The 20706-nt window shown below is 36.2% G+C and overlaps 1 protein-coding gene across 1 annotated transcript in view; it reads right to left on the bottom strand.

The window, feature by feature from the left end:
• The window catches only part of HCN1 (hyperpolarization activated cyclic nucleotide gated potassium channel 1), a 372322-nt gene that overhangs the window by 73393 nt on the left and 278223 nt on the right, over window positions 1–20706 (bottom strand). Inside the window, exon 5 of the mRNA XM_004265943.4 lies at window positions 1569–1715. Within this exon, the coding sequence (XP_004265991.1) occupies window positions 1569–1715 (147 nt within the window). The remainder of the gene's footprint in view (window positions 1–1568; window positions 1716–20706) is intronic.

Here is a 20706-nt window from a genome sequence, read left to right as displayed (position 1 = left end):
TCTGGAAAATGTACGATGCAAGTTGAGAAATTAGAATTGGTTTTTCAAAACAGTAAGTTGCACAATTTGGCTATAGGCCACTTTGGAACGTGTATGGCAATAGGGAAAAATAAAGCTGGAAATTCAGCAAGGATCAGAGCATAGAAGGGCTAGAATATGAGCCTAAGGAGGCTATAGTTGATTTAATTTGTAATGTAAAGACTGAACATTTCTGAGCAGAGACATGGCTAGCTCTTACACATAAAAGAAGATTAATCTGGCATCGCTGCTTTAAATGGTAGTTAGAGAAAACAGACCAAAGGTTGGAAGGTAAACTAAGGGGATACTGCAAATAGTCCATGTGAGAGGAATTAGGTTAGGGTAAGGGACTTGGGAAAGGAGACAAGGGCATAGGTGTAAGATATGTTGTCACAGTGAATTGACAGCATTTGGTAATCGACTAGATGTGCAGAGCAAAGAAAGATTTTTTAAAAAGACAAAAATTTTACATTCCAAATGACTCGAAGGAATAACTAAAACATTTACAGAGAGAGAGAGAGAGAGAGACTTCAAAGGATAAATGGTTTAGTGATGGAAGATAATGACTAACACATAGCCTACTATACATACATGGCAAGGGGATATCATGTAGCTTTTAAGAAAACAGAGGTTATGGCAAGAACTTGGAGCTCAAATTTATAGAACTGCAGAGATGAAATAAATATGAGAATAAAACTCAGAAATTCAAAATGAAAGCCAATGGCTCAGTAATGGCTTAGTGTTAAAAAGCTCCCAAAAGAGGTTCAGGATATGTGTTTTATTGAGTTTAAAGGAACCACCAATGGCTCAAAGACAAAGGATTTGAAGATTAAATGTTCACTTATAATTTTCAAGGAAACAATTTTGGTAAAGAAGTGGAGATTGAACCACAATGCAATAATTATAAAGTAATCTTTCGAGAAGGTTGGTAGTAAAAGAATGGAGAAAGAGAAAGACAGTGTAAGAAACACAAACAGTCAAGAGAATGTTCCTTTGATCTAGGGGTGACCTGTACATTCTAGTGGGCAGAGCGAAGACTTCTAGGGAGGAATGGAAAGGAGATGCAAGGCAAAGAGGTGGTTATTGATATTGCCAAGTGTTTTAGTGAGGTAACAGGAAATGAATTACTCATAACTGGTCAGGTCAGTCTGTGATCAGGGTCCAGGAGATGAACAAGGAAAATGAAGATAGGAGGAAAGTAGAAATCAAAAAGAAGTTAACGAAACAGTTTGGTGAGCATGAGATGAGAGAGTGGAAAACTGGGAAGATATGGACAATGGGGACACAAGAAGGGACTTTCTAACTAGGGATACAGAAAATAAAATGATATCCTGAGAATCATAATTAGAACAATTTCCAGTCTTTTTTTTAACATAAGTGCCTGTAAATGGGAGAACATAAGGGCAAATAAGGGCAACAAACAAGATGTTTTAACATTAAATTTTAATTTTTCTTTTAAGTAGTGTCAAAACATGGCATTGAGGATTTCCCAGGAAAGGAGAAAGTAAACAATGATCATGTACATGGAGACCGAGGACTATAAATCTTACCTCTCTCAGAGGATCATTGAGTTCATTGAGAATATTTTCCTCATCAAAGATTTTGCCTTGGTATCTGTGTTCATAGTAATCATGTATCTTCTGACGCATATCAGCTGGTAACTTATGGAATGACATGTATTGTTCCACTTGCTTATACTGTAAGGAAAGGAAAAACGGAAATTAGAAAACATTGTTAGGCTGTATGAGAAATCGTCGTGTTACCTTGTTGTGCTATATTCAATAGTAACAGTAACAAAAAGAAGAAATCCTTTAAGGGGAAGGAAATAATGTACTAGGTTGTAATGTACCTACTCTGTGTGACAGACTGTAGAAAGCATTTGTTTAGGTGAACATTTCCTGTAAAGACCTGAGATGTTATAGAGAGGAAGCATGGAAGGAGCTCAGAGGTAACTGGGTGCAGCCCCAGAAAAGCCAGTGATGAGGCAAGAAAACAAAATGTGATGTTATTTTTTGGATTTTTTTTGAGCTGAGTTCTAAAAGAAGTATGAAGTTGCTGTTTAGCTCTTCATTTGGAGAAAGAATCCCATAACTTTGGATAGTACAAAAGGTCTTATCTTAGACCTTTATAGCAAAAGATCAGACCTGATTAACAATTGAATCTGGAGGCAGAAAGCTTGGCAACCGTTTGCAGGTCATAGATACTCAAGCAACACGTGCCCTACAAATTAAGAGACTGTGTCAGGCTTCAATGTAGGACGTAGAAAAATATCAGAACGAGACTAGATCCACATAATTTTATAGCTGAAACTTAGACATTTAATTTCATTTAAACAAGTAGTACTTAAACTTGATTGTTTATAAAACTTGGGGTGAGGCTGTCTTTTGGGAATGCAGATTTGCATTCTTTTTTTTTTTTTTTTTTTTGCGGTACGCGGGCCTCTCACCGTTGTGGCCTCTCCCATTGCGGAGCACAGGCTCCGGACGCGCAGGCTCAGCGGCCATGGCTCACGGGCCCAGCCGCTCCATGGCATGTGGGATCTTCCTGGACCGGGGCACGAACCCGTGTCTTCTGCATCGGCAGACGGACTCTCAACCACTGTGCCACCAGGGAAACCCCCAGATTTGCATTCTTAACTCCAGATATTGATTCCGTTGAGGTACCTGCCTTTGTAAGTTTACATACATACTCATATACATATACATATACATACGCACTTAAAAAAATCCCTGCAAATCAAACAGGAACATAGAAGCATGGAGATTACTTGGAAGCTTATTAGAAGAGAATTTCAGGCTTTACCTCAGAGCTGTGAAATCAGAATCTGCATCTTAAGAAAGATCCCCAGATGATTCATACACATTTAAGGTTGAGAAATATTCCCTCGATGTTTCAAATGCAGGTGGTCATAAGACTATACTTTGAAAAAATCAGTTAGACCCCCAAAATTAGTTTCATTGTACGGATGATAAAACTGAGTACAAATAAAAAGGTAGGTAATAAAACTGGATGAAGATACTGGAATAAAAATCTTTGCTTAAACACAACACATTTGACATATTATCTATGAAAAATTTTTTTCAAATCTTTTCCTGTTAACAGAGCTCAGACTAGAAGATCTAGGTGACTGGACTCCTTGCCCATAATTACCGTAATTACAACTGGTAATTGATAATACATATATCTAATGGGAAACAGCAACCCATTGTATTGTATTTCTTCAAATTTTTTTACATAATTTCCTTACACATAACATTCATATTTTTGGACATTCCCTTTTAGAGTTTAGTATTCTCAAAGGAAATACAACTTTGTCATGAGATTCCTTTATTTGGTCACCAGACTGTTCCCTGAAGTATTTAAAGCCTGCAGGCCTACATATATATATCTCTGAAGCAACTTGATTATGATTTAGGCATTCTGAATTTAGGCACCAATGCTGTCACTGTCATTGTGTGTAAGTGGCTTCTAGTATATACTTGAGAAGGACTGGGTTAATTTTTCCTGAAGAAGTCAGAATCTGTATGCTAACCTTGGTAGCCCACCCTTAGCTAGAGACCTCAGATTCAGCCTGCTTTTTTTTTTTTTCCGCGGTACGCGGGCCTCTCACTGTTGTGGCCTCTCCCGTTGCGGAGCACAGGCTCTGGACGCGCAGGCTCAGCGGCCGTGGCTCACGGGCCCAGCCGCTAAGCGGCATGTGGGATCCTCCCAGACCGGGGCACAAACCCGTGTGCCCTGCATCGGCAGGCGGACTCTCAACCACTGCGCCACCAGGGAAGCCCAGATTCAGCCTGCTTTGACCCCTCATGCAGCTGGTCCAAAGGAAAGACGCTTCAGTGGCCCTTTCTACAAGAAACTTTATTTTTTAGAGACATCTTTGTATCTGATTTTTACTCTTAGCCAAGAAGAGGGCAGTGGGATATTTGAGGTACTGTTTAGATTCTGAAACTCCACTGGAGATCCACCTGAAACTCCACTGGAGATCCACAGGCTAACTTCTGCACTAATGATTTGCAAATAGCCTGCTTGGTTTGACTAGTTTGGATGGACTATTTAAAGAGCTATTGAGAGCTTTGTTGGTGAGCTCTCCCCAAAGCAAGACTCCTTGCACAGATCTTGGTGGTTCAGGCCAGTGAGTCAGTATGCTCCAGGGTCCCAGAGATTGAGCCCACAGGGAGGGTGCTGGGGAAAGGCTCTCGGGCCTCTGATGCTTGTTGGCATTCTCTTTCTCTGTTGCACTGACCTTTGCCTTTAAACGAAAGCCTCATATGAGTATAATCTATGGAGTCTGGTGAGCTCTGTCAAACTTCCGAACTTGGGAAAACAATAAAACAACTTCAGACAACAGGGCTGTCACTTACGGCATTGATGAAAGTCCTTTCAGTTCTGGTCAAATAAAGGATTCAGTGTTCTTCAAAACCAGTAGGTATCAAGTAATCTCTGCTCACTTTTCTCAGTAGAGTGCTTGCCCAAACACTGCTTGGGGTGGTGAGAATCTTTTTTTTTTTTTTTTTTGCGGTACGTGGGCCTCTCACTGTTGTGGCCTCTCCCGTTGCGGAGCACAGGCTCCGGACGCGCAGGCTCAGCGGCCATGGCTCACAGGCCTAGCTGCTCTACGGCATGTGGGATCTTCCTGGACCGGGGCACGAACCCGTGTCCCCTGCATCGGCAGGCGGACTCTCAACCACTGTGCCACCAGGGAAGTCCTGAGAATCTTTAACTTTAACTGGCATACTGAAGCTCTAGATTTCTCCCTTTTTTTGCATGTATCTCAGGGTTATGGGAGACAACATTATAACTAAGTAGCATTTTAATCATTTTGGGGAAATCTGTGCCTGTGTTTGAGGGAGAGTAGGGGAAAGAAAAGAAATTCAGTTTCTGACAAGTTAAGTTTAAGATGCCCATGGCACATCCTAACGCTTATATGTAGGTCAGGCACTTAGAAGAGAAAATATACGCATAGCCAATGACTAAGGGATCACTAAGGATGCGTCAAGTGAAGACATAAAAAGACAAAAAGTGGAACCTATATTTTAAAAGCAGTTGAGTCATGGAGTTTGACAAGTTAAGGGAACTCACATTAGCTAGCACGATGTAAGAGCAGGACCAGAAAAGCTAGATGAGCAAAATCCAAAGAAGGATAAAGTTTCAAAGGGGAGGGGGCCACTCAAAAGCAAAGATGCAAATACAATTCTTTCTTGAATATATAAAATCAAAAATTCATTGTATCAGATTTAAAAGACTATAAAACAAATACCATTTAAAATTCTAAGGAACTATTATTTTTTAAATGTTCTCTTCAATTAAAATTTTATATCTATATCTATAATGCATGTACATGATATTTTAGGGGTTCAGAACAGGCTTTTTCAAGATGTGACACTTTGGCATGTGGGTTATGTGCTAAAGGCAGTGGGGACCCAGAGGCTCAAGAGAAACTACTGTCCCTCCCTTAACTACTTAGGATAATTTAAATTGGGGATTTTTCCCAGAAAAAGGGTTATTACCAGGGATACATTTTATCTAAGTGGTCCCATCTGTATGGCAGGACAAACACCTAATTACGCAACAACTGCTCTTCTTTTTATCATCCTGTGAATTATCCTCCTGTTTCTGAGAGCTCCAGGCCCCTCTCCCATTCCTTAGCCCAGGATGGCATCTATACCTTATTTTACCTCTTTGTCTCTGAACCTCTCCTGTATGTGGGGTCTCTGACCCTATCAAGTATGTGAGATTCATGTACATATGAGAAATAAAATTTGATTTTCACCTGTAACTGGCTCATGTCAATTTAATTCTTAGACTGGACAGAAGAACCTAGAAGGATAGAGGAAAGTTTTCTTCCGCCTTGACAATATTAAAAATGTGCCCTAATAGAGTGATTATAACAAATAGCAACATTCCATTGTCAAACCCACCAGTCTCACTTCTCTCATGTCACCATTTTTATTTATTTATTTATTTATTTAGTTTGTTTGTTTTTTGCGGTACGCGGGCCTCTCACTGCTGTGGCCTCTCCCGTCGTGGAGCACAGGACGCGCAGGCCCAGAGGCCATGGCCCACGGGCCCAGCCGCTCCGCGGCACGCGGGATCCCGCCGGACCGGGGCTCGAACTCATGTCCCCTGAATCGGCAGGCGGACTCTCAACCACTGCGCCACCAGGGAAGCCCCTGTCACCATTTTTAAAAAGGTGTTTAGTTGGTATCACCAAGCAATATGCTTCTGTCTCTATTTCTTATATGGATTAATAATAGGCATCATTTATTGACTTTTTGCCATGACAAAGTGGTTTAACTACTTACAGTTCCCTGTATCTTCTCACCCCCTTTCTCATGCTATACCTGTGTCACTAGTGCTAATTGTTCCCTTGATCTCCTTTGTAACTTTACATAATCTATTTATACTTTTATTTCTTGTTCAGAGAACTCTAGACACATTTACCAGATGAAAGTAACAAACTCCCTCCTTCACTCCTACTTTCTAACTTCTGTCATCTCTACTTTTATGATATAAAGGTGGATTATAATTTCGTACCCGTAATTAAACCTACCAAACCCATAAAGTGTTTACATTACTTTGACCATGTATCATGATGCCAAGTGGAACATTTGATGACATTTCCTTTTGTTTCATGGATTTTTAATGATTTTCATTTCTTGCATAATTAGCTCTTATTTTAGTTTCATTTTTTTTTCCCCAGCCTTCTCATCCTACCCAATATTTGTTGAGTTTTCTTTAGGGATTTTTCTGTAGGATTTCTCTTTACAACATCTCTGGTTGGGTTCACTATTCTTAGACCCTATGTTTTTCCTTTGGTTTAGTTATTCATGTTGCTGGAACCAATCCCTAAGTAAACAACTAAGAAATACTGAGTGGGATATAGTTTTTTGGAACCATTTCTTCTCTGAAAATGTCTCTGTTAAACTCAAAGTTGATTGATAACCTGACTGCATACAGAATTCTAGGTTGAAGTCTAGTTGGATACTGAGCCTTTGGATAATTGATGCACTTTGCTGGATATGGTCCATGTTTCTCATTACTTATTTCATATATTCTTTCCCTGCATTTCCCCCTACATTTCCCTAGATTTCCCACATTTTCTCTACATTCCCCAATATTTCCTGAAGTTCTTTGAACTCATTTTAATTCCAAATATCTTTTCAATTCTTTGAGCTTTTATCTTCATAATTTTATTGCATTCAGTTTAGAAATATATTAATACATGAAGTTAAAAAGTAATTTTAAGGCATCCTTTTATTCCTGAAAAATCTGGGATGTCACAATACGGGGGAATTGAAAAGTATCCACTGGATTTAGGTTCAGTAAAATTTTTGGTGTCTTTGCACTCAGTGCTTTCATTGGACCGTGTGTGTACATCAGAAGTGGGGGCAATTCAAAACAGTTTGCAAATGTTTAGAAGTAAGAACTGAAAATGGAAACAGCAAATGTAACCGTCTCTCTGACGCACTCTAGTTAAAAGCATAGAGCTAGAATGATAGCATGGTAAATGTCAACAATTCCAAAAGTCTAAAAAAAAAGTTTTAGTCACATTTATATTGTTTTTATATTCTGAAATGACACACTTACCAGAAAACTGAATCACCCCTACTTTAATATCCCCTACTCCTTCATCCTAATCCTCAAGATAATATCAAATCATGTAAATTCTACCTGCTAAAGGTTTCAATAATTTTCCTTTCCCCTGCATCACCATTATTATCAACCTAGTCAAAGTAACTTTATTCATCCTCTAAACTAATTCCTAGCTTCCTAACTACATTCTCTGTATCAATTTGCACATGCCTTCTTACAATCCTAATTCATTTTCCATAATCCAGACAGAGAAGTCTTTTTTTTTTAACATCTTTATTGAAGTATAATTGCTTTACAATGGTGTGTTAGTTTCTGCTGTATAACAAAGTGAATCAGCTATACATATACATATATCCCCATATCTCCTCCCTCTTGCATCTCCCTCCCACCCTCCCTATCCCACCATTCTAGGTGGTCACAAAGCACAGAGCTGATCTCCCTGTGCTATGCGGATGCTTCCCACTAGCTATCTATTTTACATTTGGTAGTGTATATATGTCCATGCCACTCTTTCACTTGATGGACCTAGAGACTGTCATACAGAGTGAAGTAAGTCAGAAAGAGAAAAACAAATACCATATGCTAACACATATATATGGAATCTAAAAAGAAAAAAAAAAAGGTCCTGAGAAATCTTTTTAAAATGCTAAGCTTATTGTCACTCTTTTCCTTAAGGCATTTTAATAGCTTCCCATTGCCTTCAGGATCAAGTCCGACTTCCTTGGCCTATGTGGGCCTCTCCTGCTCTATCACGTGCATTTCCCCTTTGTTCGCTATGCCCTGGTATATTAAATGTCTTTCATATTCTTAAACTTACCCTGGTAGCTGTATGCTCATGCTGTTTCCTCAGTCTGAGATGTTTTTCCACCACGTAATTTCATGGCTAATATCTATTCATCCTTTAACTCTCTCCTCAAATGTACTATGTCAAGGAAGTATTCTCTGACTCCCTAGGCCATGTAAAGTCCCTAGGTATACACTTATAGACAATGCTGAGTTTACCCCTTAGTTACGCTAAGGGCACCTGCAATTGTTACATGTCTGTCCTTGCCTATCTTGCTCACCACTGACTCTGCTAACATATTTGCAAATAGTTAAGTTCTCAAGTATTCACTGATTGAAAATCTGGTTTGTTGCACACTTTCTGAAAATTCTTCTGATAAAGGAAACAAAAAATGTGATCTTCGCCTTCTTTCAGTAATAATAATGGTATCAATGGAAGATGCCAGATAGGGAGGTTCTTCCACATGGATGGAAATTGTGGATTTGTATTTTATTATTATTGGTTAGTATTGTTTATAATTCAGAGAAAATTGATTAAATTTGAGATTCTTAACTCTAACTTATTGCAATTAAAGTGGATTAATTTGTTCTTTAAAGAATCTGTGGTTTCTGTCTGAATCTGTGTTAGTCTTTATGTCAAACACAGCTATAAGGAGGAGGAAATTATTGACTGTAAAAGAGAAACTGCCTTCCTATAATTCCAAAATGCTTTTAACAATTAGGAAATAGCAGAAATTAATAAAAACACGTGCAAAGTGGTTGAGAGTCCACCTGCCAATGCAGGGGACACGGGTTCGAGCCCCGGTCCGGGAAGATCCCACATGCTGCAGAGCGGCTGGGCCCGTGAGTCATGGCCGCTGAGCCTGTGCGTCCGGAGCCTGTGCTCCGCAACGGGAGAGGCCACAACAGTGAGAGGCCCGCGTAATGGAAAAAAAAAAAAAAAAAATGGTGTCTGAAATGTTGTTCTTCCTACAGAATAAAAAATTAATGTAAGTTTTATATTCAAATGATTATATGTTGTAGATTTTAAACATAATTACAAAATAATAATTAATAAAAATAAAATATTTAAAATTTCCTTTCAAAAACCAATAATCAATTACTTTTTTCATTTTTAATGTTTAAGCCAATCATCATTGGATTTATGACTAAGCTATCTTAATTTTTACAAAGATATTTTTAATATTGCCATTTATTTACATGGTAACTGAAGCTATTTTGATCCTACATTTAAAAATAAATGAATCCCTTTTTATATATACATTAAAAAGCTAGGTTGTATGCAAGTGAGTTTACCAAGTACTATTTTTTTTATTAATTTTTATTGGAGTATAGTTGCTTTACAATGTTGTGTTAGTTTCTGCTGTACAGCAAAGTGAATCAGCTAAATGAATACACATATCCCGTCTTTTTCGGATTTCCTTCCAATTTAGGTCACCACAGAGCACTGAGTAGAGTTCCCTGTGCTATACAATACTATTTCTAAAATATTTACAGCAGACTGAATCATTTTCAAAAACAATGTTATAAACAGCAAAATGTTCAATTCATACTTACTGAGGAAAAAGTTTCCTTTAGCAAAAAATGGATTCCTAGTTATTTTGTGAAATTCTTTTAAGCATCATAGTCATATTAGACTAAGTCATATAATGATAAAGGAATCCAAATACACCTAAATTTGACTTCCAACATATTAAATGCAAACAAAATTAAAGACTAATCGTACATGAAGAAAATTCGATGGTTGCAAAGTTATATTTTTCTGCAGAAGTTTGAGTGGGATAATTCCATTTTTATCTTCATTCTACTTTATCTTTTTGGAAAGCTGGGTAATCAAATATGGGTTTCTTTGTAAGACAGTGAATTCTTCAGCTGTCAGGATACAGGGAAAGCTTTTTGTGATAGTGAATATGTATCTATTTGACCTGGAAAGCTATCAAAATTACAACCTAACAGGTGATCTTAAAATCCTTACAGAAAATATTACCAGATAAAAATGGTTATTCTTCCATCCAGAATGATCTCTTCCATTATAAACAGACACTTGCCATCTTATTTATGGAATCTAGCACTCACTATCTATTTAGATATTTCACAAAATATATTTGAATATAAAAGCAAGATTTAAAAAAAGTTGGAAATTGTATATCATAGCTCTTCCTTCTTCCCTCCTTCCCTCCCACTCTCCCTCCCTTCTTTCCTTCTCTCTCTCTCTCCTTCTTTCTTCCTCTGTTTCTTCTGTTTCTTCTAATAGTTTGACTTAAAAATGGCCAGATTTCAAAAAGTTTTCCAAAAGTCAGAGTATTAAGACTTAACTAAGTAATTGAAAACCATAATAGTAACGAGAGTTCAATGTATTTAGCAATTACAAGAAAATGCTTAACTACAAAGTAAATAAATTGTTCATATAAAACATTTTTAGAAAGTTAATTTTAGCCATTATAGAATAAAGGTCAGGGGGATAGATGACTGCTGGAAATTGAAACAGTCATTATTATCATTATAATAGAGTTAAAATGTGTGCTTGGTTACTTTAGAAATCCTTTAGAGTGTCTTCCTGCTCTGAATGGCTTTGATCTCTATTACTGCAATTTTTCTTGGTGTGTGTGTGTGTGCACTCACACCTGTGTGTCTGTGTGTGTGTTTGCAAATAAGAAAGTGATTTTGATCCTTAATTCAATGAGTACAGATTGACATACGATGATCACCTAATCACTCTTTCATTTTCTAATAGGACCATTTAAAACATACTATGCTGTTTTATTTCCCTCCCCCAACAAATTCTTTCATTCATAGATAATGACCTTACCTAAAATTTCAAAGAGAGATAGAAGACTTCACACACGCACATGTATTAACTCATTTAGAAACTCACCTATTTTTTCTCCCTCTTTCCTTCTTGGTCTTGCAACAATGAAAGAAGTGTCTTTTCTCTCATTTGAAGCTAATCTTTCAACTGGGTTTGAATATCCTCTCCCCATCCCTCCACAGAACCATTACCCTATCTGCTATACTTTCTATCTTATATCTTCAGTGTTCTCTATACATGTTGGCTCCAGCCAAATAGCTTTTAAATATACTCATTATATTTTAAATAATAAAATATATTATTTTATTAATAATAATAAAAAATAATATCTAACCCTTGGATATTACAAACTATTTTCCAGGAACTCAACAGTTTACTCATATTTACTTGTTTACAACCTTATGAGTTGTTACCATTATGTTTATGTTACAGATGATGAAACTGAGGCACAGAGAATTTAAATAATGTGTGTAAAGTCATGCAGCTAATTAGTGTTGAAGCTAGGATTCGAACCCAGGCAATCTGGATCCAAAGTTTGTGCTGTTTACTCACTACATGATATTCCTGTCTTCAAAAAATGGCTCTCAATTGAGCACAAGTAGTCCTCCATCTAATACCCTATTTTTCTCCTTCCTTTTGTCAATCAATTTCTTGAAAGAGTGGTCTACAGTCATTATCTCATTGTCTTCTTTACATTGAAACTTTAAATGTTGAATTATAACTTCCATTCCTTCTATTCCACTAATAACCCCTTACATTTCCATAATTTCCCAATGGTTACCAATAACTAGATACTTTGCAAAGATTTTCTTATTTTTATATGAACAGCATTGAACACTAGTAGCAGACACTAATGATTCCCCATGCAACCCCTCTATCCTTGCAAGCTGGCCAACTCTGATGTCAACTGTAATTATGGTGGAGAGTCCATCTAAGGGTTTCTGTCTCAGGGCTTTCTGAGAAGCCTAGAAAACTTGCTCAGCTCCAGCTAGAGTTGCATGGGAGTTTGGGGATGAAGAGAGATGTAGGTAACATTCAACCAATGAGGGACTTGAGTCTAACGATTAATGTCACAGTCTCCCAACCTTTGAAAAGACGATTAAAAGGAGAATTCTGCATGGTTCTTCAGAGGGTCTCAGTAGGACTAAGTTACACTTGCTCACATTAGAAAACAATTCAATAAAAATACACTTCATTGGTTTTCCTTTTTCTCTAGTCTTACTCCTCCTGTTTCCCCATTTTGCCTCTTGGAATTACTCCCCAGTGAATTACCTACACCCAAATCCTTTTCTTAGGCTTTTGTAGGACAACCCAAACTAAGACGTTACTGTTGATCCCTTCCTTCTAGAAAAGCATCTTATCCTTTAGCTTCTTCATCTGTATTATTTTCCTGTTTCCTCTCTTCTCATTGACTTCCCGCTGCACTCTTATTTGTTGATATGTCTTTCTATGTTGGTGTTTCCAAGAACTGCGTCCAAGCCCTTTTTAAAAAATTTTCACCTCACATATTTCCTTAAGCAATCCTTCCCACTTGCATGACTTCAGTCACTATCAATATACCACCAGTCTCCAAGTCAATGGCTCCAGTAGAGAACTAACTACTGATCTCTAGACTCATATGTCTACCTTCCCCTTAAGCATCTACCTTCAAAACATGGCTCAAGGGCACATCAAATGCAACATACTCAAAATTGAAATCATCTCTCTTCTCTCCCCGTACCTCCTCTATGTAACCATCAGCCTAAGCTATAGATCTGGTTTACAGGACAATCATCTTTCTGTTTCCAACACATTTTACCTTTATCCTCCACAAACTAACCATATTGCCAACTGGGGAGTTCATTTTTAATCACTTCCTCTGAGAATTTTCCCCAAATATCTGGCTCAGACTTTAATGCACATTCAAATAACATGGGGATCTCACTAACTAGAGATGTGCATTCGGTATGTATGGGGTTGGGACTGAGATTAGGTATTTCTAATAATGTCGTGGGTGATGCTTATTCTGGTTACCAGAATATCACAGTAGTAAGGATCTAGATTAGACTAGATGGGCCATTTGTGTTCTCATAATACCAAGCCCATATCCTGGCTATTTCCCCACTATCACAATTGCTTATTGGGACTTCCCTGGTGGTCCAGTGGTTAAGACTCCGCGCTCCCAATGCAGGGGGCCCAGGTTCGATCCCTGGTCAGGAAACTAGATCCTGCATGCTGCAACCAAGACCTAGTGCAGCCAAATAAATATTAAATAAATAAGTGCTTATTAAATTGCCTGTATTCTCTACTAAACGGCAAGCAACTTGAGGTGTCTGCTTACCATTGTACATCTATTCTCTTGTACAGTTACTCATGTACAGTAAGTGTTCAATATTTGCTGAATTGATTAGTTATATACATTCAAAAATATCCTTTTTTGTAAAATATATTGTTCAGTTTTGATTGGGTACCAGATTTAAAGTACTTTTTAAAGTACTAGCAAAAATGTTATTTTTCTCTGGTAAGGCAAATGTATGTTAAATAGTCAAGCTGTTTTACTTCTTTTTTTAATTTTAGTGATAGATTGCAGAGGAAAATCAAATACCTATTCACTGTGACAAAATGCCTGGTCTTCTGTTTTGTTTTTTCCATTTGAAAAAATGCCTTATTTGAAGCAGCTGAAAGATCCATAACATAGTTCTTTAACTTCTAATTTAAATGATTTGTCATTTAATTTTTAAAAATTAGATGGTGAAGGACAAAGTGTTTCCTAAAACATAAAGCTTGTTAGTCATAAATCTAGAGGTTACATGTCACCCCAAGGTTGAACCTTACAGGCTACCCAAGATTGCAGCTCTTATAATTTGGGCTAAAGTGATTCAAATGGTATAAATTTTAAAAATATTAGGTGTATTGATTGTTGTCACATTATGTCCTGTGTGTGCATGTGTATGTGTGTGACTCTTCAATGGAAAAATGCACGTTTAGTTACGTTGGGCCTCCATGGGAAGATCTAGTCACCCTGCAATGAAGAGTTGAACATTTCTTTTAATAGTGTATTTCCAATATCCTGGTTCCACCACCCTCAACCAACTTTTTAAGCTTTTACAAATGGGTAATAAATTATTTACATAAGCCATATATAAGTGCATTAAAAAGATTAATAGTTTGAAACTAAGGACATTGTTTAAATATCACTGATATTTTTCTTCATTATTTCTGGTCAAAATATTTCTTAGCATTAGTAATAGCTTGATTTACATTGAAAGTCTCTCTAGTTTGTTTTTAATACAAGTGTTTCCATTTCACTGTACATAGTTTCCAAATTCAAAGCAACTGAATATCTGAGGAAACACAACAATTACTAAGAGTAAATATCATCTCAGAATAACTAAAAGAAGACAATGAATTAATGACTCACCAAGAAATTACCATGGAGAAGCGACATATTTGGTGAAGAAGGGAGCTTTTACAATGCTTAAAATTTACACTCCTTTGTATTAATTTGTTTTTCAAAAGTGAACAATTCTGGCAAAGATATCATTCCTTCTGTACAAATTAAAAGCATAATATTCTTTTTTTTTATGGGTATCTTTTTTTTTAACATCTTTATTGGAGTATGATTGCTTTACAATGGTGTGTTAGTTTCTGCTTTATAACAAAGTGAATCAGCTATACATATGCATATATCCCCATGTCTCCTCCCTCTTGCATCTTCCTCCCACCCTCCCTATCCCACCCCTCGGTGGTCACAAAGCACCGAGCTGATCTCCCTGTGCTACGCGGCTGCTTCCGACTAGCTATCTATTTTACATTTGGTAGTGTATATATGTCCATGCCACTCTCTCACTTTGTCCCAGCTTACCCTTTCCCATCCCCGTGTCCTCAAGTCCATTCTCTACATCTGCATCTTTATTCTTCTCCTGCCCCTAGGTTCTTCAGAACTTTTTTTTTTTTTTTAGATTCCATATATATGTGTTAGCATATGGATTAAAGACCTAAATGTAAGACCAGACACTATAAAACTCTTAGACAAAAACATAGGCAGAACACTCTATGACATAAATCACAGCAAGATTCTTTCTGACCCACCTCCTAGAAAAATGGAAATAAAAACAAAAATAAACAAATGGGACCAAATGAAACTTAAAAGCTTTTGCTCAGCAAAGGAAAACATAAACAAGATGAAAAGACAACCCTCAGAATGGGAGAAAATATTTGCAAATGAAGCAAGTGACAAAGGATTAATCTCCAAAATTTACAATTTTGATATTGTATCAATTTTGATATTGAGCTCATGCAGCTCAATGTCAAAAAAACAAACAACCTAATCCAAAAATGAGCAGAAGACTTAAATAGACATTTCTCCAAAGAAGATATACAGATTGCCAACAAACACATGAAAGGATGCTCAACATCACTAACCATTAGAGAAATGCAAATCGAAACTACAATGAGGTATCACCTCACACCAGTCAGAATGGCCATCATCAAAAAATCTACAAACAATAAATGCTGGAGAGGGTGTGGAGAAAAAGGAACTCTCTTGCACTATTGGTGGGAATGTAAATTGATACAGCCACTATGGAAAACAGTATAGAGCTTCATCAAAAAACTAAAAATAGAACTACCATAAGACCCAGAAATCCTATTACTGGGCATATACTCTGAAAAAACTATAATTCAAAAAGAGTCATGTACCACAATGTTCATTGCAGCACTATTTACAAGAGCCAGGACATGGAAGCAACCTAGGTGTCCATCGACAGATGAATGGATAAAGAAGATGTGGCACATATATACCATGGAATATTACTCAGCCATAAAAAGAAACAAAACTGAGTTATTTGTAGTGAGATGGATGGACCTAGAGTCTGTCCTACAGAGTGAACTAAGTCAGAAAGAGAAAAGCATAATATTCTTTATGTACATAATATAAAACAAGATTGAAATGGATGTTACAGTACTTATCAAGTCTGACATGATGTCATATTAAGAAGCAATGAAGCAGCACACACATACATAAGCACAACCAGTCAAAATCCATGTTTCAGACCTGAGTATTGATCAGTTGTCAGTTTTACCATGGAACAATTTTAATATCTCTTTTAATCCAATGGAGAAGTTACATTACATAATTACTATCATAATTTTTGGTAAATACCTATCAGAGAGTAAGGAGATGTTATTAGAAAAAAAGTGCTAAGTATAGCACTGCAGAATGAGAAAAAGCATAGAGGTCTTGTTTCAGCAAGGCCCAGCCTTTAACAAAAGGTGCATATTGGTAACTGATATTAAAAGAAAATACACATGTATATATATGTTTGTATTCTTCATATACATATATATCAACATGCAGAAATATAAATTTATGAATATAAATTTATATATGTAATTCACATTGAACAACAGTAGTTTAAACTGGCCATGATTGAATAATATCTGTTGACACTGCTTTGAGTCTGATAGCAAACCAACATCATGCATAATAATATCAAGGGAAAGGAAACACTTTCAGAAAACCAGTCATGGAATTTATAAAAGAAAAGTTTCCAAACTTTATCAACTCTAACATTATGAAACAAATATTCTTTGGCTGATATAAAATTTGACTAGCTTTCCAGAACCAAGCCAACATCATAAGTTCCAAATTGTTTCCTGAAGTGGTTACAGATGACAAAGACTTCCAATCTAACTGGCATAAATTCACAAGTGCCCTATTAAAGTGAGAACTATTTAGCAGGATACTACAAAATATGCTTGCCAGGGAAACATCTTAGTTGAAGATGAAAGTAGCTGATTATTAAAATATTGGACCTACCACAAGGTCAGTGGCATCAGATACAATATGAAAATGAGTCAAGACACATGTGTTAACTGGCTTGCTATTGGCCAAGCAAAATGAAGAAGTAGATCCAATAAATGGACCTATGGGTCATCAGATAACCATAGTCAAAGACAGGTGAGCAGAGCCAGCAAAGTGAAGCAGTTTCCAATCCAGTTCCACTCAATCATAAAGGGATCAGGGGTTTGCATTGTTCCTAATAATCAATAAGATTTTTTGGTAATTTATTCTGATAGAAGTAGAGTCTGTTTCATTTGGTAAGTATTCATGGCCTCAAATGGTAATTACTCAAAATCATCTGAAACTTCAAGATGATGCGACTAGTTTGATCTTTTTCTTTTTTCTTTACTTCTCAGTGCTGAATGATCTTAAGGAGGTATATTCATTCAATCAGTAGTCATTGCTAATGAGTATCTTTTTAGCCAGGCATTTTCCTATAGTTTAGCTGGGCAGCTAGAGTGGGTTATAGACATTTTAAATAGAAATGACAGGTGATAGAGGAATTTGGAAATTATTCCGGTGCCCCCTTCTCATTTGTGTCAACATTCATTGACAGACAAATTGTCTTTTTCCTAGTTTCCTGGATTTAAGTTATATATATCATTTATACAGAGTGAAGTCCTCAATGTATACCTGCAGACTATATTTCTTTCAATCCAGATTTATATGTCCAATCGCCTAACTGGCATCTCTACTTGGATGTGTAATAAGGATCTCACATTTAACACATCCAAAGCTTAAAATCTCCCCCAAAATCTCATTTTACTATATATACACCTTGTCTCTGCCTGTTAGATAATGATGACTTCCTACCGGTAGCTGGGACCAAAAACACTGCAGTTGGCTTTGTCATATTTTTTTCTCTAATACACCACTTCTGTAGGCAAATCTTATTGGATACACATTATTTTTCTTTACAGATTTACAGAAGTATAATTTACATACAATAAAATTCACACTTTAACTGTACATTTCCATGAGTAATCACTGCCATATCCACATTTTAGAACACTCCCATCACTCCCCAAAGTTCCCTCAGTCTCCCTCGTGGTTATCCTACACTCCCACCCCTGGTCCTAGAAAACTACTGATCTGTTCTCTGTCATTTATTTTGCTTTTTCGATAATTTTATACATAAATGGAATAACACAACATGCAATCTTTTGCATCTGGCACTTTTTCACTTAGCATGATGTTTCTGAAATACATTCCTGTTGTTGAAGATATCAATAAAATTTTTTAAATTGCTGAGTCATATTCCTGGATCTGCTTTTTTAATATATTCATCTATTCATCCCTACTCTTACATACTTCGTCCAAGTCATCATTATCTCTTATGTAGTTGACTTCAATAGTCTTCTAACTCGTCTCTGCTTTAACTTTTGACTATGATTTATCCTTAAGCCAGTAACTAGTACTGTCCTTCTAAAAGGTAAGTCTGACCATGCTTAAAACCTGGTTTGTTTTAAAACATTAAAACATATTTAAAGTCTGGTCTTCGTTTAAAACCCTCCAAGTACTCCAGTCCTAGAGTGAAAGCTACAATCTTTCAGTGATCTACAAGTCCATATGTGACCTGGCCTCCTGCTGCTTCTCCTAGTACCATTTTCCTTACTCCCTGAACCAATCTGATGGTACCTTAAACCTGGAAATACAGAAAAGAGTACAAGAGTATCAGAGAAGACGTGGAATTATATATCATATATTCCTGAATCATTGGTCTTCTTCAGTGGTGAGAAATGTAAAGCCTTGTAATACTAAAATAAGATAAATTGTAGAATATACTGTAAAATCTGAATTTTTAAATAAATTTTCATATTGAGACAAGTGGCTTTAGTTTATACTCCAAACATTCTAGTGTATGTGTTTAAATTTCTCTATACTTTAATTGTACTTGGTAAAGAAGTGTGAAAATCATTGACTTAATTGATCATTCTGGATCATAAGCAAAACAAAATTTAATTATAGCTCAAGTTGAGCTAAGGCTAATGTAGGAGAACCTCTAGGAATGGATAATTTTAGCTCTGAATTTTGTTAAATTAAGTTTTCAAGTTAGTAACAATAACAGTGACAGCAACACAATATACTATGCTAGAGGATTCAATGTTTGACTAGAATTTTACTTTCATTGGGTGGAATTCAAACAGCATCAGCTAATTTTTACTTGAGAAAAATTAAAATGGTATGAGATTCATCTTTCCTTTAAAAATATAACACTGTATTCATGTGGGTCTATTTCACTGCTAATGGAGTATGTTAAAATACCACAATGTGAAAAACAGAACTATTCACACATTTATTTAGTAACAAATATATTTTCCTAACATTATCAAATTAAAAAAAACAGGATGGAATAAGACCCCTGAAAATGAAAATAAACTTGGGATCAGCAAACTACCGTAAAATAAAGTGTTAACTATAACACATGACTCATTTAGACTCCCAATTTTCCCAATTTAAAAATAATATTCCAGCACTTTAATATTTTTCTATAGTAAAGCAGATATTTTTAGTGCTTCAGAAAACACTGAGCACATCTCTAATAGCATATTATAGTTCTGATTAGGAAAACTGTTGAAATATAAATTGTTTCACATCTCTTCTGCACTTTAGCATCAAGTCTTTGAAGAAGGAAGAGGAAATTGGAGGTTATAAATAAATGAGAATATAAATCGAATGCTTAAATATTAGAACCTCATAGATTTTTCTTGGTATTTGAAGGTGTTAATGATTATAAATTGCTCTTTTCCTAAAGCAGACTAATATTTACTATTTATTAAATTTATACACCGCATTGTTCTTTTCCAAGTACTTTCTCTACAACTCTGTCAGCCCACAGAAGATTGTTAGTGACAGAGCAAAGACTCAAAAATTTTTCTCTTGACTGTGGAATGGTGCTCTCAGCTAAATACAAAGCACATAAGGATGCTAAAGATAAATATTGTTTCATGTGTATATAGTATGAAAAAAATAAAAAGAGAGTAGAATGATGACTAAGCCAAGTGGTCTATCTAATAACTTAGATTCTCCATTTTATTCTTTTTACTGACTTTCCACAAATGTGTATATCTGTTGAGTAGTTCTGTGATTGTTTGATTTTCACTTAAGTAAATAATGAAGACGGGAAGACTATCTCAAGTCTAGAAAAGAAAAGGCTACAGAAGTCAGAGAATCTACTGAGTCAGCAGACATGTGGACAATAAGAATTATTAGAAAGCAATCTACGGTTATAAAATTTACTGGGTGATGATAATAACAGTGATAACATTTCTATGATGATTTATAGTTTACAAAGAACATTTGCTCTTCCCAGCTACCACATGAGGTAGGTGGGTAGACATGGTTATGTTTATATCTTCATGAAAATATTGAGACAGGAGGGAAAAAAAACATGCTTAAGGCCATACAATAATTTCACTGAAGAGCTGAAACTCTGAACCATGTCCTTCAGACACAGAACATGTGTCCATGTTTTCTGTGGATTATGTGTTCCATAATGTTAATGAAGCCAGTGAAAATATGTTGCAGCTTCCTGACATCATTATTTCTAAAAGGCTTTAGTTGATTCAAATGTTCAGCCCAGGTTGAGAGCTACTGGTCTAAAACAAGAAGAAAGCAATCAGAAATTTGTAATATGAGAAAAAAATATGCATACTAGGACTTGTTGAGAAAAGCGGGC

The sequence above is a fragment of the Orcinus orca genome, chromosome 3, assembly GCF_937001465.1.
Source record: "Orcinus orca chromosome 3, mOrcOrc1.1, whole genome shotgun sequence".
NCBI lineage: Eukaryota > Metazoa > Chordata > Mammalia > Artiodactyla > Delphinidae > Orcinus > Orcinus orca.
This window is presented reverse-complemented; position numbering and strand designations above follow the sequence as displayed.